Raw genomic sequence first — 15,275 nt, 5'->3', positions numbered from 1 at the left:
TCCTTCCTTCCTTCCTCTTTGCTGAAGCGAAGGAAACTTTGTTTTAACAAGTTAAGAGTCTTTGTTATTCTCTCTTGCTTACACCCCTCTAATTAAGTGCTCAACTGTTTGCTCACAGATTAACTATTATTTTTCCAATCAAACAAGCCAGTGAAGCAAATTTCAATCCCTGGCTGTTGTTTTAATAAAGTCACTATCACCTCTCCCTGCAGCACAAGCAGTTTCTAAAGGGAATTAACTTGGAAGGGGGAGCGCAGGGAGGGACAACTTTTTTTTCCCCTCTATAACTAACAAAAAACCAAGAAATCCACCCAAAAATGAAAATACCCATGACCGGCAAATTTTGCTTTGCAGGACGCTCCGGTCACTGCCCGTGTCCCACACCGGCTGCAGGGATGAAGGAGCCGGTCCCTCCGACAGGCGTGCATGCACCGGCTGCGGGAGCGGCTGCGTCGCAGGCAGCTCCCAGGCCTGGCAGGGCAGGGACTCACCTTTGGCATGGGGCAGCTCCCGCCTTCCCTCGGGGCTGGGCGGGACAGGCAGGCATGCTGCCCCGCTCCTATCGCCCTGGCAAACCCCGCCTGTCTCCCTCGCCACCTCCCTGTCCCGACCCGATGGGGAGCGAAAGCAGCTCGCCTTGGTCGTTACCCCCTCTGTAAATCAGAGCCACTGATTACGGGACGAAGGCAGGAATCCCACGCTCCTGCACCAATCCCAGCAAGAAACCAAAGGGGGATGTGGGGTTCCTCCCTTCCCTCCAGCATCTTTGCTTCCCATTTACTTGAAAGCAAGAAGCGGGCGCTGAGAAAGGACGGTCAGGATGCAGCGATGCCGATTCCGAAACATCTCCAAGCCAACGTGCACCACGCAGGACCAGGCTCCAAAGCTGCACTGTGCCAGGCTCTCCAGCACCCTTCGCTTCATGCCCAGCCTACCTACCCAAGCTGCTTTCACTGGTTCGGGCTTTTGTTTTTTTAAAAAGGTTTTACAATTCATCAGGAAAAGTGAAAAGCCATTCAGAAATTATAGACTGCTGAGTTTCAAAGAGCGTATGTCTCATTTTAATAAAGAGAGGAAGGGTAATAGCCGGTTCCTCCACGGTGCTGCGCAGCCAAGGCTTTATGGAAATGGCACCCAGGAGCTCCGACTCCCCCCTCCGCTCCGTCATCCCGCAGATTACACACGCAGACAAAACATGGCGTCTGGTAACCTTTCATTACGCCTTCATTAAAGATAGCGCTTCATATTATTTTGGAAAATATGCATGTGTCTACACGGTAATTTGGTATGATAAACTGACATCCATTTACTTCTTAAAGCCCGTCAGCTGATGCTTGCTCAGAAATAATGAGCAGCCATAAAATCCCGACTTGTTGGCTTTTGCCCGACGTGCCGCGTAGGGATGTCTCAGAACCAACACCAGGCCTGCACCATGAAAGAGCTGCCGGGAGATCAAAAGAGAGAAAACACGTACCCAGTGGCTTTTGCTCATCATTAGGAGACAGCCGAGAGTAGGGAGGTGGTGGAGACTCTGGAAAAAAAAAAAAAAAAACAACTTTGTTAGTGCTGTGTTCGGTTTATCAACGAAACCCTTGTGCTTCCTCTTTCGGGGTAGGGACTCTTCCGAGGTTATAAAGGCCCAATGGAAACAAACCCACTTGGGAAGCAACACGAGACCAAGAGTCTTGCAAGCCTCTGAAGAAGGGGGCTTCCACCTTGACCTTTCAAGGTGGCCTTTACTACTGAAAACGCTGCTTCTCCCCTACAGCCCCACCCCCACATCCCTGCCTGGGCACCCCCAACCTGACACACACAAAACGTTACGTTGCTCCCCAAGAATGACGCTTTCATCGCCTGCACTGGGAGACAACCCCGCAGCCATGGCTCAAACGCACACAGACTTAACAAGAGCTCCCCGACCACGTTAGGAGGACTGAGAGAGGGTGTCAGGCGACGAAAAGACACTCCTCTTGGCACATGAAGCCCGACACCATGGGCCAGGCTGGCTTCGGCCAACAAGTCACCGAAGTAACCTCGGTGCATCCCAAGAAGCCCCTCGGCACGTGAGCGGCTCAGCAGCAGAGGCCTCCTGTGATCCCATGAAGCCTGCCCCGCCCCGCTCGCCCTCACCTCCGCTCAGCAAAGCTCCTGAGCACGTGCTTGGCTTTAAGCAGCAGCGCAGCAGCACTCGCGCGCTTGAAGTTAAGCAAGTCCTTAGAAGTGCTTTGCTGAACCAGGCCACCTAACCGGCTTGATTTTAAGAGCCGAGACCATGCGAGAGGCTGACAAAGGTCCTCCACCAACTGCATGCACTGGTTCGAGGGCTTTTTTTTCCCTTCTGAATTATGGCAGTGATGTGTTTCTTGAATTATAACCTGCTAAAAACTACAGCCGGCTGGGCTGTATCACAGCACCGGCATTGAGCACACGCTGACTCGAGTAAGAAATCGTCCCAGTGGGATCACACCGACGCCAGACCACCGGAACAAGGGTGCGCTCCTCAGTTCCCACGTGGATCCGAAAGCAAGGCACTCGGCCCGCCAACTGCGGGGTTAGTTCATTGAGAACAACCTCAGCAACGCCCGTGTGACGGCTCTGGGATGGCCTGTGGTCACTTATTGCTTCTATGGAAAGGTTCCTCACGTCCCCCAACCGAGCGAGCTGCCTGGCAGCAGGATGCTCTTCTCACAGGGCGCTCAAGAGTCTCAAAATAACAAAAAATGGAGCCAAGGTCCCAGTCTGGATGTAACGGCCGGACCTGCGCCACGCACAGCGGCTGCTCCCACGCTACAGCCAGACCCGCTGCCTCAGGGGACTTCAAAGCACCCCAGCGTTTTCACACCACTCAGCTACGTCACCCCACAATAAACCGGGTGACAAACACGAACAGGGATGGTCTCTGCAGGGAGCTGTGCAAATGCGTGGGGAAAAGGGCATCAAGGCCTTTCCCGGGCTGCTGCCACCGTCCCCAGCGCCGGGCGGAGCCCTGGCACAGTCACCCACTATCAAAATGATAAGGAGCCACTTGATAAAAGCTCAGCTCTCTCCTACTCCCTGCACAGGGCTTGCAGCCCTACGCCGCTGGGAAAACAGCCGCCGCTGCAGGGAAGCAACTGGGAAACTTTGCCTGTTTCTAAAATAAATGCACGGCTCCTACAAACGCACGGCGACTCCAAACCAAAGGAAAAAAAAACAAAAGCTGCTCCCAGCCTCTAGCGATCTTCGGGGGAAGCACGCCCAGCATAGAAGTTTCTTTCAAAGAAGCGATGCAAAGCGAGGCAGGATCCCGGATTGCAAAATAAAATAAAAAATTCAAAGCTCCTGCCAAGAAAGGGACCGTCAGCAGGAGGCTGGTGCCCTCCAGGACCCCTCCGCCCGCCGTATAAAAAAAAATAAAATAATAAAATATATAAACTAGAAAAGCCCGAAAAATGCACGAGCTCCGGCTTCCCCCCTCCACGCTTCCTTCCACGCGGGTCCGGCGTTCCCTCGCGGGCCGGGCATCCCCCGCAGCCCCCTCCCGGCCCCGGCCCCCCGCGCCCGGCGGGGCCCTGCGGCTTTAAGCCGGCGGCGGTAATTGCCCGGCTCCGCGGCCGCTTCGATGAGCAGCGAGCCAGGCTGGCGCCAGCAGCAAACGAACTGCGTATTATCGCTCCTTCTGCACCTAAATAGCAGGGGGACCTCCGCGGGGAGCGGGGGAAGGGCTTCCGAAGCACAACTGGGAACCGCTCTCGGCTGCGGAGGACGGGGGGGGGGGGGATGCCCGCTCGGGGGACCCCCGGGCCAGCCGCATCCCGGGCGGGCATCCCCGGCGCTGCGCGGGGCCCACGGGGGGGGGGTTGGGGGGGTGGGGGGGGTGGTTCAAGTAAGGCATGGAAGGAGCCAGATGTCCCAAATCGGGGTAGGGGGGAAAGGACCCCGACCCGACCCCCCCCCGACCCCCAGCTCCTCACCTGGCCCACAGAGGCGGCTGAAGTGGTAGGGGTTGCAGCAGACGGTGGGTCCGTCGGCGACGCCGAAGCTCTGGCACTCGCAGAGGGGTTTCAGCTCGGCGGGGTGCTGCAGGTCGGGCCAGCGGAAGAGTTTGCCCAGGAGCAGGTGGGGGGGCGCCGCCTGGCCCCCCAGGCGCAGCTCGGTGCGGGCCACCAGCACGCAGCCGCTGGGCATGCCCCCGCGGGACTCCACCGCCTCCAGCAGGCTGTCCAGCGAGCGCTCCTTCAGCCGCTTCAGCAGCGAGTAGGTGACGGCCTTCAGCTCCTGCTCCAGCAGCAGCAGCCGCGACCGCGCCTCCCGGCCCCGCCGCTCCGGGGAGCCGCCGTCGGTCGCGCCGTCGGGGCTGGGGGGGGCCACCACGACGGCGGCCGTGGTGCTGGGCTGAGGGGGGCCGCCCGGCTCCCGCTCCTTGAAGAGGCAGCAGGTCACCGTCCGGCCGTCGCTCTCCCGCTCCCGCCGCGGGCTCGCCCCCTCGGCGCCCTCCCGCCGCGGCGGGGCGCGGAGCCGGGCCCCCCGCCGCTCCGCCATGGGGTCCCCGCCGGGCGCCGCCTCGCCCGCCGCCCCGCCGCGCCGCTCCTCCGCCTCCCGCAGCAGGCTCCGCGCTACCGCCCGCATCTCCGCCGAGGGGTTTTTCTCCGAGATCTTGCAGCTACCGGTAGCTCCGTGTTCTTGGCCGCTCCTGGCGCTCCCATCTCCGCCGTCCCTGTCCGGAATGACGCGGCTCCTCCAAAGTCGCCGCACCAGCCCTGAGCGTTTGGACCTGAACATACGACACGCGGGCGGCCGGGGGTCGCGTCGCTCTCCGCCGCTACCACCCCCCCCCGCCGCCGCCGCCGCCGCCGCCGCCGCCGCCGCCGCCGCCCCTCCTCCTCCTCCTCCTCCTCCGCGGGGCTCCTCGCTCCGCCGCCGGCTTTATCTCATCTCAGCCCCGCCGCCCTCGCAGGCTGCGCGGAGCACCCGGCGCGGCGCTTTGCTTCCCCGCGGCCCTGCCCAGCCACTCGCCGACGGCACCGCGGCGGGGCCGCACCATGGGGGGAAGGCGGCGGGGAGGCGAAGCGCGGCGCGGAGCATAAGACGGCGCCCGCGGGGGCTGCGCCGACGCCCGCGGCGGTGCGGGGCCGCTCCCGTGGCGGCGGGGTGGGGAGGGGGGTTCGGGGCGCGCCGCGCCGTGCCCTACATCGGCTGCCAAAGCGCGGCCGGGCGGGGAGCGGCGAGAGGGGGCCGGGGGGAACCCGGGGCAGCGCTCGGCTGCGCCCCGCGGCGGGTCCCGCATACAACGGGGCGGGGAGTGGGGGGGTGCGCTGCGGAGGTGCCGCCCGGCGGGGAAGTGGCGCGCTCGGAGGTTTTTCCTTTTCGCCAAAAATAGTAAAAAAAAAAAAAAAATTATTAAAAAAAAAAATGGAAAAGGTAAAAACGCAGCAGCAGAACCCAGAGCGGCGGCCGGTGTCAGCACGTGAGTTGTACGTATCCCAGGGGGTGCCGGGGGTGCAGCGCCGTCCCCTCCCGCCGCCGGCGGGTCCCTGCGCGCGGCTCCCGCCGCCTCCGCGCTGGCTCGCGCCCTCCCGCCCTCCCCGGGCTTTTGTGTGTGGCTGGGGCGCGCACGCGGGGCCCCTCGCGAGCGGCGGCGCGATTGGCTGCCGCCCATCATGTGCCAGTCTAGACACTTTGGCGGCTCCGCGCGGCACCGGGTCTTGCGCAAACACCGGCTCGGGTTGCCGGGCTCTTAAAGGGGCCGCGCGCCCCGATGCCTTCCCCACCACCACCACCGCCAACATCACCACCCGGGGGTGGGGGATGCCCCCCCTCCGCTCCCACCCGCCTCGCGCCAACCCCCGCGCGCTTCCAGCGCGGCCTGCCCCGCGGGGACCGGGAAAGGGGCGGCGAGGCGGGGGGCGCACCCCGGGGGAAAGTAGGTCAGGGCGGCGGCGGCGGCGCAGGGGTTAACGCCGCTCCCCCTTCGCCGGAGCCGCCGCGGCGGGACACACCCCCGCGATGTATCAACTTGTCCGCCGTGGCAAAAGTTCAGGCCCGGAGCGCGCCCATTGGCCCGCCGCCGCGTGACGCGCGGATACGCCGCCGCCTATTGGTCCGGACAGCGCGCCGGCACCGCCCCCTCCCCTCTCCCCCCTCCCACTGGCGCGGCGCGGCGTGCCCGTGAATGAAAGACATTCCGCGGGGCCGCCCCGGGTCCCTGCGCCCGCCGCCGCCGCCGCCGCGGGGCTCCAGGGCGGCGGGGAGCTGCTGCCGGCGGGCGGGGGGGCGGCGTGCCCTGGCCGCGGCCCCGCGGGGGAGGCGGGAGGGTGGTGGGGGGGTGGTGAGGAGCGGCGGCCCCGTGGGGGCGGAGCGGCGCCGCGTCCCGCCCCACGCGGCCGGGTGGGAACGCCGGCGGAGGGAGGGAGGGTGCCGCTGGGGCGCGGCGTGGGGGGATGGCAGCGCGCTCCCCCGCCACTTCCACCCCCAAATTAAAAAATAACAACCCCCCTAAAATAGCCGTTCTCCTTGCTGAGCCCGCAGCGGGAGCTCCGGCGGCCCCATTCCCCCGCGTGGAAATTCCACGGGCACACGAGCCGCTGCCCGCGGCGGGGACGCGCTGCGGGAAGAAGCGGCTCCCGCAGCCGGCCCCGCTCCCCCGGAGGGCCGGGGGCTCTGCTCCGCCGCCCCGGCACCGCCGGCAGGCGGGGGTGGAGGGGGGCTTTTGCCTTCGCCCGTGGGCAGCGGCTTCGGGTGGATCGGTGGGAACCTGCTGCCGAGAGCAGAGGGGAAAGGAGCCTCGCCTGCGGGATCAGCGCGGGAGCTTTCCCAAGGAGCAAAAATAAATCTCGGCAATTTATTTCCCAGCAGTTGACCAGCTCGGAAAAAAAAGAAAAAAAAACACAAACCAAAAACAAACCCAAAAACAAAAGGATAAAAGTATTTCAACCAACAGATCCCAGGCAACCCGAATGGTCGCGGTTTTTCTCTCGGCGTCTTTGGGTAGCTCTTGCCGCAGGTTTATGTCCGCGTTTCCCCAAACCCGCGCGAACACACCCAAGAACGGGATTTAAATGCACTCGGTTAAGTTAGTGCAATTTTTTTATGGCAAACTTCATTTCCGTGCGCCAGCTTAACGTACGGGATTCCAAAACGCTCCATTTAACATCAGTGCGTGCGTGCCGCTGAGGTTGGCACCAACGTAATCACAGGGCGTAGAGAGGTCTTTTGACTCTGGGGTTAATTCTGCCCCTACTGACCTGTGGGACCAGGGGCGAAGCTCCTTTTCCCCTGCCCTTTTTGGGTGGGTTTTAGGAAATGCTTGGTTTACCTTGTTAAAAATGGAATGTAAGAAAAACCCCATATAAACCCTGTAAGGGACCTTGCGCCCCTGCCATTGGGTTTCCCAGCTGCTACGGACGGAGGATTGATGGTCCCGTGCCGCGCTGTCCTCCTCCGATTGGCTCCCTCCCTACATGGAAACTAAACCGGGAGTAAAACCAGACGATGTTATTTGGGTGCTGACTCCACTTTGCGTGGAAATAACGTCCCATGATGGCCGTGCTGAAACCCCGCGCTCTCCCTGGCCTGCAGAGCAGCGACGTGTTACACCTATACCGCTGTTCAGAGCTATTTACAAAGGTCAGCCCACATCCCACTGGGGTAGGAAAATGCTATTAGCCTTTTTTCGCGTTAGGGAATAAAGACAAGTTAAAAGGAAGGGCTGCAATAAAAGGTTCAGCTTCAGATATGGAAGCAGGAATTGGGATTTCCTGGATCTCGGACCCAGGCGAGTTCCCTGCCCATCCCCAGGCTGCTCCAGAGAGGCTCCGACGCTTGTTTAAAATCCGCATCGACCAACGCATCCTGCATGACCCTGAGATTTACCTCCCTAAATGCAGCCGATGCTTCTCTTTCCAATATCATATTTACAAACTATCATCCAAATTATAATATGTCATGAATATGCAATTACCAACATTTAAATATATATAAATCTTAAATATAGCACTGTTTAAACTAAGGACAGGTTATTATTTCAGCAAGCAACATATTACTGCTTCTCCAACACTACATAATCATGGTGCGCGCAGTACGGCGTGCAGAACAATGGAGCTTTCATGGGACCTGGGGCGGCCGACCCTCTCCGCGGGCACAGGTATGCGATGGAGGAGTCCTGATTTCACCCAGCGTGCCATCCGTTTCAGCTCTCGCAACAAGAGGACATTGTTCCGTGCTCTAACGTGGGCAAGAAAAACAGAGCGCTCAATTGTACTTGTCATAATGCACATATAATTTATAGTAATGTTGGTTATTAAAGGATTTCTAGTAATTAACAGCAATGTGCTCTTTCACTGCCTTTTTCTCTCCCCCTATTTTTTTTCATAATAACAAACATTCCTGGGAGATGCTCTGGAACACATCCTATAGGTCTTGGCACAAAAGCTGGAGAGAAGCTTTTGAAAGCCTGCCAGTCTTATCTGACATGGATCTCCCAGGTACTATATAAAGCCAAATCCTCTTGGGCCCAGGAGGACCGTGGGTGGCCGGGAGGGCACCGGCACCAACCTCTTCCCGAAGCCAGGAGTGCAGCCGGGGTGGGGGGAGCGGGGGGAGAGGGCCCGGCGCTGCCATTGCCTCCATGCCAGCGCAGTCGAAGGCACCAGCAGAGCCCAAACCTGCAGGCACAGAGCGCTGCGCTCCGGGTCTTCAGTAAGGAAAAATAACCTTATAACTTGCTGCCATGTTATCTCTAGTATTTGATACATTTCTGGTCAAAGAGGAAGACGCAGAGGTTAGAACACAAAATCGATAATTGCCGGTTAAATAATGTTTTAACAGCTCAGTTTGTAGATTATTTTAATGCCTTGAAAATGGGGTTGAGAGGGGGGACCCCGTTGGCTCGATGCCGAGGGGCAGTGAAGGCTGGGGGATGCACTGCACCCCCATCTCACCGCCCAGGAACGGGGGCACGGAGCATATGAGCCCGGCCAGAGAAACCACGACAAAACCGCTGCGCCAGAGCGAGGGGCTCTGCCAAAAAGTAAAACGCCTCATAAAATCAGGCTGGTTTTGCTGGAAGCTGATTTTGAAAGGAACCAGAGAAAAAAAGTTTTGACAACATCAGAATGTCCCGTTTGCTTTGTTTTAATGACATTGCCGTGATTTTTCCAGTTCCAACCGACTTTTCATTTTACTCTTGCAAATGTTATATTCTGTGCGGTAACACACTGTGATAGGACTTTGGACCGTCTTCAAAATGGAAAAAGCTAAAATCAGAACAAGGCATTTTGATAAATCCAAAGTTTTAAAAAAATATATATATGTTTGAAGAATTTTCCTTTACGGAGAGTTTCACAACTGCCGGACTCCATGCTCCCAGGCCTCGGCATCATGAAACCCTTGGTGCGGAGGATGTCATCTCACCCCGCCGCCTCGGCGCGTGCCCCCATCCCGGGTGGGCTACAGCCACGGCAAAGCCCATCCCCGGCTCCTCCGGGCTCGAGCTGTAGCCGCCCTTTGCCACCTCTCCTGGAACATACGCGAGGGCGTGCGTCAGGGGAACGCACGGGTTGTTTCACATCCAAGTTAAGACCTGGGATTTGCTACCTTCACGTGTTTTCCAGTCGGCAATAAATGCAGTTTGCAGATGGCTCCAAGATAGCCTGAGGTCATTGGTTTGCACAGACTGCTCTGAATCGTCTGCGCGCGAAAACAGGGCTTAGCTTGAGCGCGGTGGATTCGCCTGCGGGAAGCACAGCTCACGTCCCGCCAACCTCGCGCTCCGCAAGTGGCTTTGCATATCGCGCTGCAGCGGGGCTTGCATCTAGAGCCTGCATGCACACGGCAGCATCGCACCCAGACCCCAACCCGACCTGCTCGAGGCAACCCTGATGCATGTGGCGATGCACCGCGGCCGCCGGCGGCGCGGGAGGACAGGCTGCCCAGCTGCCGGCAGGGACGGCGGGCACCCGTGCGGCTTTTGCCTGCATCTCCACGGGGAGCAGGGCAGCCGTGTGTCTTCTCCCAGTGAAGTTGGGGTGTCGCTGCACGACCCTTCTCCCTGCCTCCCTGCACTGGCACCTTTCCTCCACGTGGAGTGAATGTTCCGCCACCCAGTGACCCCATCCAAATCTCCCCACCAGCTCTGGGTGCTGCATTCGCTGCCCAGGTCCAGCCTGTCCCACGGGGCTCAGAGGGGTGAACCAGGGCCACGGCGGCCAAATTGCTTAGGGATGAGTTGAAATTAAATATCCTCCAAAATTTATCAGAATCACGAAGGGGATGGGGGGAAAGAAATGGACAAAACCCGATAAAAAATCACCAAATACTGCATTTCACCAGACCTGAAATTAATGTTAATGGGTTAATGGAAACTCCACAAGGCAAGAGCGGCTGAGTTTCCAGGCGTTTCAAGGCCCTTCCCACGAGTATCTGCTGTGGGTGGGGACAAGCTGACTCACAGTTTCCAGGGCTGTAGTAACATTTCAACACCCCAGCGCTCCAGCCTTGGGGACTGATGGCAAAGAGCACATTCCCAGCAGACTGGTTGGGAAGTTTTTTGACAACATGTTTTCTTGTGTCAGAAAATGTCAGTTTGGCAAAACCAAAACTTTTTTTTCTTTTTCTTTTTTTTTTTTGGTAGCAAACTACCAGTTTCCACAAAGTGCTGCTTGGAGAGGCTGCCTGGGCTCAAGCCCGCATTTCTAGTCAAACCCACAGAGGTAATATCGTCTTCCAACAGGTCCTCGGTGGTGGCTGACAGCACCCATCCGTGGTGGTCCCCACCCCAGGAGAGGCCCCTTGCTTGGAGCAGGGACACGGACTCTCGCGTCCCAGAAGCAGACCCAGCTCTACAGGCGATTGCAGCTCCATTTATTTAAATCTGTTCTGCGTGGAGCCAATTTGTATAAATAATTAAGCAGTTATTCTGAGAGAAAGAGCCCGACATTTAACGCTGGAGATGAGAACACCCATCTGAGATACAGGGTGTTAGGTTTAGTTCCCTGGTTTGGGTCAGGACAAACGGATTGAACCACAAGTCAGGCCACTGCCATGAGTACAGGATTATCCCCTGTGCTGCTGCTTTCATTTTGTAGGAAAACAAACTCAAGCCATCCCAGTAAAGTCCTGCTGCAATCCAAGGAAAGCACTGGTGTCTCAGGTTGTGCGGGACAGAAGGCTGCCTTCATCCAAACCTAATGCCAGCCTCCACAGCATTTTTTCCCCTTACTAAAAGCTGTATTTCCATCTCTACTGAGCTGCCCCTCTCCCCGAACACGGCCAGAGGGACCCTGTTTAGTCCCACTGCCTTGGGGTGACATTTCACATTCAGCCGGAGACGAATATTCACACACATTCTCCATTTGAAAAGTACAGAACAACTAGAAATGCATCCTTGCTATGAAGTTTCATTATTATATATTCCAGGCAGTGCACAGGGAAAAGAGAAATTTTGGGGAGTATCACAGAAGGCGCGCCTCGCTCCCAGGGAGGAGCTGGCTGGGCTGGAGCAGCGGTGGCTTTGCAGCCTGAAGCCATTCGCTGCCAGCCTCAGCGAGAGCAAAGGATGCTGAAGCAGAAAGAGCTGCAGGATGCAGCTTCCCACTGGGTCCAATCCACGGAGAAGAAACAGCAGCAAATAAAAAACGAGCGATGAACACAGACCTCTTACAATTTTCAATCCATTTGCATCTGCTGTATCTTCTAGGCTAAGTCGCTGTTTCTCCGATGAGAGAGCAAGCCAAAGGGACACCTTGGCTCTTGTGTCAGTCGTAGGGCATGCGGTGAAACATGAGGATGGAGTGGTGTCTTCTCCCGTCTTTCCCAAAGGTGCTGAAAATCCCAGCTGGGAAAACCACTTGTCTCCGAGCAGGCTCAGGCGGGCACACCGGGGAGTGCGTGCCGCTGGCAGCCGGGCACCCCGGGCTTGCCAGCCCATCCTCCGGCTTGCTGCCGACCGCCTGCGCGTGGCTGCGTCTCGGGCGTGCGGCAGGTCCGACCCGGCAGGCGCAAAGCAGCCGGGGAAAAAAGAGAAGCTGTTGGACTTGAACTGAACCCAAGCCAAACTTCTTCTGAGGTTCAGCAAATTTCATGTCAATAACTTGTAGTCCTCCTCTGGCAGCCAGTAGGTTTCCTGAGCGCCGGCAGCAGCAGCAAGGCACACCACATCTCCCGCGCAAGCCCGTCCTCTGGCTAGCCGGGCCAGAAGCTCAGATTGGGCGAGATCCGATTTATCAGCCAATTCTCGCTGCCTAATCAAATCCAACGATAAAAACTCCAGAGTGCCTCTGTACGCTCTCCTTACGCTCTCCCTCTCGATCCCGTGCAAGCACTGTTAATTTACCTGCACCCATAGTTCTTCTTACAACACTCTGGGGAGGCAAGGAATTGCTGTTGACTTCCTCTTGTACTCTCATCTGGAGGGCTTGCAGCAGAAAGGATCCTTGGAGGCACGTTGGTGCCCAGCTCCCATGGAGGCCAGCAGGATACAGGGATATAATTATCTTTGCTGGTCCAGGGGAAAGCGGTTTGCCCAAGGTAACAGGGAGAGTCTGTGCCAGAAAATGGAACAGAGCTCATGTGAAAGTCAAGCATGAAAAACCTCTGCATGAAGAGGACTGTGCTGAGCCGCAGGAGCTGCTCTGGGTCCACACCACGCGCAGAGCACCTGCGAGCAGCCACGTGCACCCCCTTACTTTCTTTTCCATTTTTCCCCAGCTGAGCATGCTGGATTGAGGCCGACAACTGCTGAGAACTGCTGCTCGCTCAGGAGGCTGGTATCAGCCGAGCGAACACCTCTCCCAGGTTCGATGGGCTTGCCAGTCCTGTGCCCTGTAGCTATGAGTAGGTCTTGTTGGTTGGATGCTTAGCGCAACAGGGCTCATAGTCCCAGTTTGGCCCCCGGTGTCAGCATCCAAGAGCCCCATGGGGACAGAACTGCCCTCTTGAGGAGGTTCCCCGGCTGTCATGCCCTAAACCTGCTCTGACCCTGAGCTTCCCTCCAGGATGACCAAGGGCAGAAGTTCCCAAACTGCTGTACACACCCCATGAGCACTATGGGACCTGCTAACGAAATACAGGTGTTACATCTTCTCAGAGAAGATGGAGAGGCTTAGATCACAGCTCTGCTGCATGTGGGTTTCTGAGGACTTCTTGGGGTTGGCAAGCAAAGCTGCAATTCCTCAAAGCAACAGGATCTCGTGGCCCTGTCTCCACTTTACAGATCCACCGCAGGACGTGGATCTCCTGGCCACAGTGTGGCACAGGAGTGAATGACAGGCATCGTTACTCCCCCGTGCTCTGGAATGAAGCTGCTGATCCAGGGGAAGATCTACCTGCCATTAAACCTTTCAAGTGTCTTTCCTGATGCCATTGACAGCAATTTTCTGTGCCCTTTTGAACTGACGGTCTCATAAAAAGAGGCAAGTGGGCGGAGAGGATGGAGACATGACTCCTGAGCCTTAATCTACTGCTTTATCCAGGAGGACACATCCTACCTCATGGTCAGTTATGAGCAACCACCCTCCAGTGGGTGGATCCAGTGGATCCCGCAGCGATCGGCTCCCAGGACTTGCACGAGGAGGTACCAGTGCAAGATGGAGAAGTGACATCCAGCCAGTCCAAGGATGGTGCAGCCTCTGAGACTCCAGCAGGAGAGAGATGGATGTGCTGAGTCCAGCCCTCCATCTGCATGAGAGCAGTTTGGGGATTTCTAGGCCCACAGAAACTCGTAGCATCTACCTCAGCCTCATTCTTCTTTTCCCCAGTTGCAGGCAGAGCAGCAGCGCTAGCCATTAAACCCCTCCTGTCCTGGTCTGGCTATAGGAGTCAAGTAATATCACATAAAACAGATGCTCTGTTCAAATAGGAAGGGAATTACAACCGCCCGCGTCCACCAGAGGATACATCTAAAAACCACACCACCCATAACAAACACGCAGGAGTTTGTCCTTTTTATCAGCATTTATTCAGCAGCCTGTGGAGACAGCCTGCCTTTCTGGAGCCCTTTCCAGGCAGATAACACCCAGTTCTGAAACTGCCCTTTACTTTTTTTTTTTTTTGTTTTTTGGCTTGGCTTTGGTGAATTGTCATTTTTGAGCTGGAAAGGGTTTATCCGAGTAAGAAAAACAGTCCAGCACTGCATGCTGCCACCACGCTGATCTAGCAACAAACTGTGTAATATGCCAAGACCAGTGTCTTTAAACAAAAAAAACCCCGTCTACCCTTATCCATATTTACCCATACAATTTGCAAACACAGAACTGGAAGTTCCCTGGGAGGGCAGGATTTAAAAAAGGATTATTCTATTTGGAGCTGGTCCAGGGAGCAGAGGGAGTATATGTATATGTCAAAAATGGATTTTAATTGAGGTTTGCTCTGTCCAGTGGTGCTCTCTTAGAGGCAGGAGCTAAAAACACGGTGGGGCTGGACGAGAAGGAAGCATAGGTTGACAAAGACATCAAAGCAGATTCTGAGAAAGGTCAGATATAAATGGCAACCTGTCCCGTTTATGCAATAGTTTGCTCTTCTATTTACGATGGTATTTTCTGGGAAGAGCTGGTCAGAGCCAACTAGGGCAGGCTTATAAAAAGATAATTTTTCTCCCTTAGAAAACGCAAAGACAGACAGACTGGGCTGCTGGCTTTTCTCCCTTCCCAAGATCTGCTGCCCTGGGCAATTTGTTCTGTTGCAGCAGCTCTTTGCTGAAGTGACTGGCGTCTGGTCCGCTTCAGAGCAGACGCCAGTCACTCCAGTAAAGAGCTGCTTACCACATCTTTGGTAAATATTTTCTGCAGTGGTGCAGTAGCGTCTTAAAGAGCAGCACTGTTATTTCGTAGGCATCTCCAATAATAACTCAGAGAGAAGCAGCCACAAGACATTAGCAAAAGCTGCTGCCACTGACCAAAACTTTGGAGAAGCAGGAACAGAAGTGGGAAGAGAATAGAAATAGTGACTGAGTCATTGGCCAGAGAGGCTGAATGCAGCAAGGGCAGAAAAAAAAAAGGGCAGGCTTCAAAAGCCGGTCGTGGACACGTCTGTGGGACCAGCACACGCTGGTTTGCTGCTTCCCTGAACATCTTGCAACCTCAGAATGGGGATATGAAAATCATTATGGGGAAAAAAGAATACTGAATTCTCTGTTTTGAGCCTGGACCGAAGGCAGCCAGAGGCAATCATTACTAAAGTACCAAAACTACATCTCTTTTTGTATTGAAACTGTATTTTGAGTATCTCTGCTGGCAGCTGGCTGCAGGATCTCCGGGGCTTGCTCATGCAGAAATATGTGAAAATAGAAAGCAGGGTTAGGG

The 15,275-nt window shown here is 56.6% G+C and overlaps 1 protein-coding gene across 1 annotated transcript in view; it reads right to left on the bottom strand.

Annotated features, from left to right (window-relative positions):
• Window positions 1-5,640, bottom strand: part of SMAD6 (SMAD family member 6) — a 44,682-nt gene extending 39,042 nt beyond the window's left edge. Inside the window, exons 1-2 of the mRNA XM_075100769.1 lie at window positions 3,954-5,640; window positions 1,475-1,531 (exon numbers count right to left, since the gene is read on the bottom strand). Coding sequence (XP_074956870.1) covers window positions 1,475-1,531; window positions 3,954-4,761 — 865 coding nt within the window. The 5' untranslated portion in view covers window positions 4,762-5,640. The remainder of the gene's footprint in view (window positions 1-1,474; window positions 1,532-3,953) is intronic.
• Window positions 5,641-15,275: the final 9,635 nt, after the last annotated feature.

Source organism: Phalacrocorax aristotelis, chromosome 7 (assembly GCF_949628215.1).
Source record: "Phalacrocorax aristotelis chromosome 7, bGulAri2.1, whole genome shotgun sequence".
NCBI lineage: Eukaryota > Metazoa > Chordata > Aves > Suliformes > Phalacrocoracidae > Phalacrocorax > Phalacrocorax aristotelis.
This window is presented reverse-complemented; position numbering and strand designations above follow the sequence as displayed.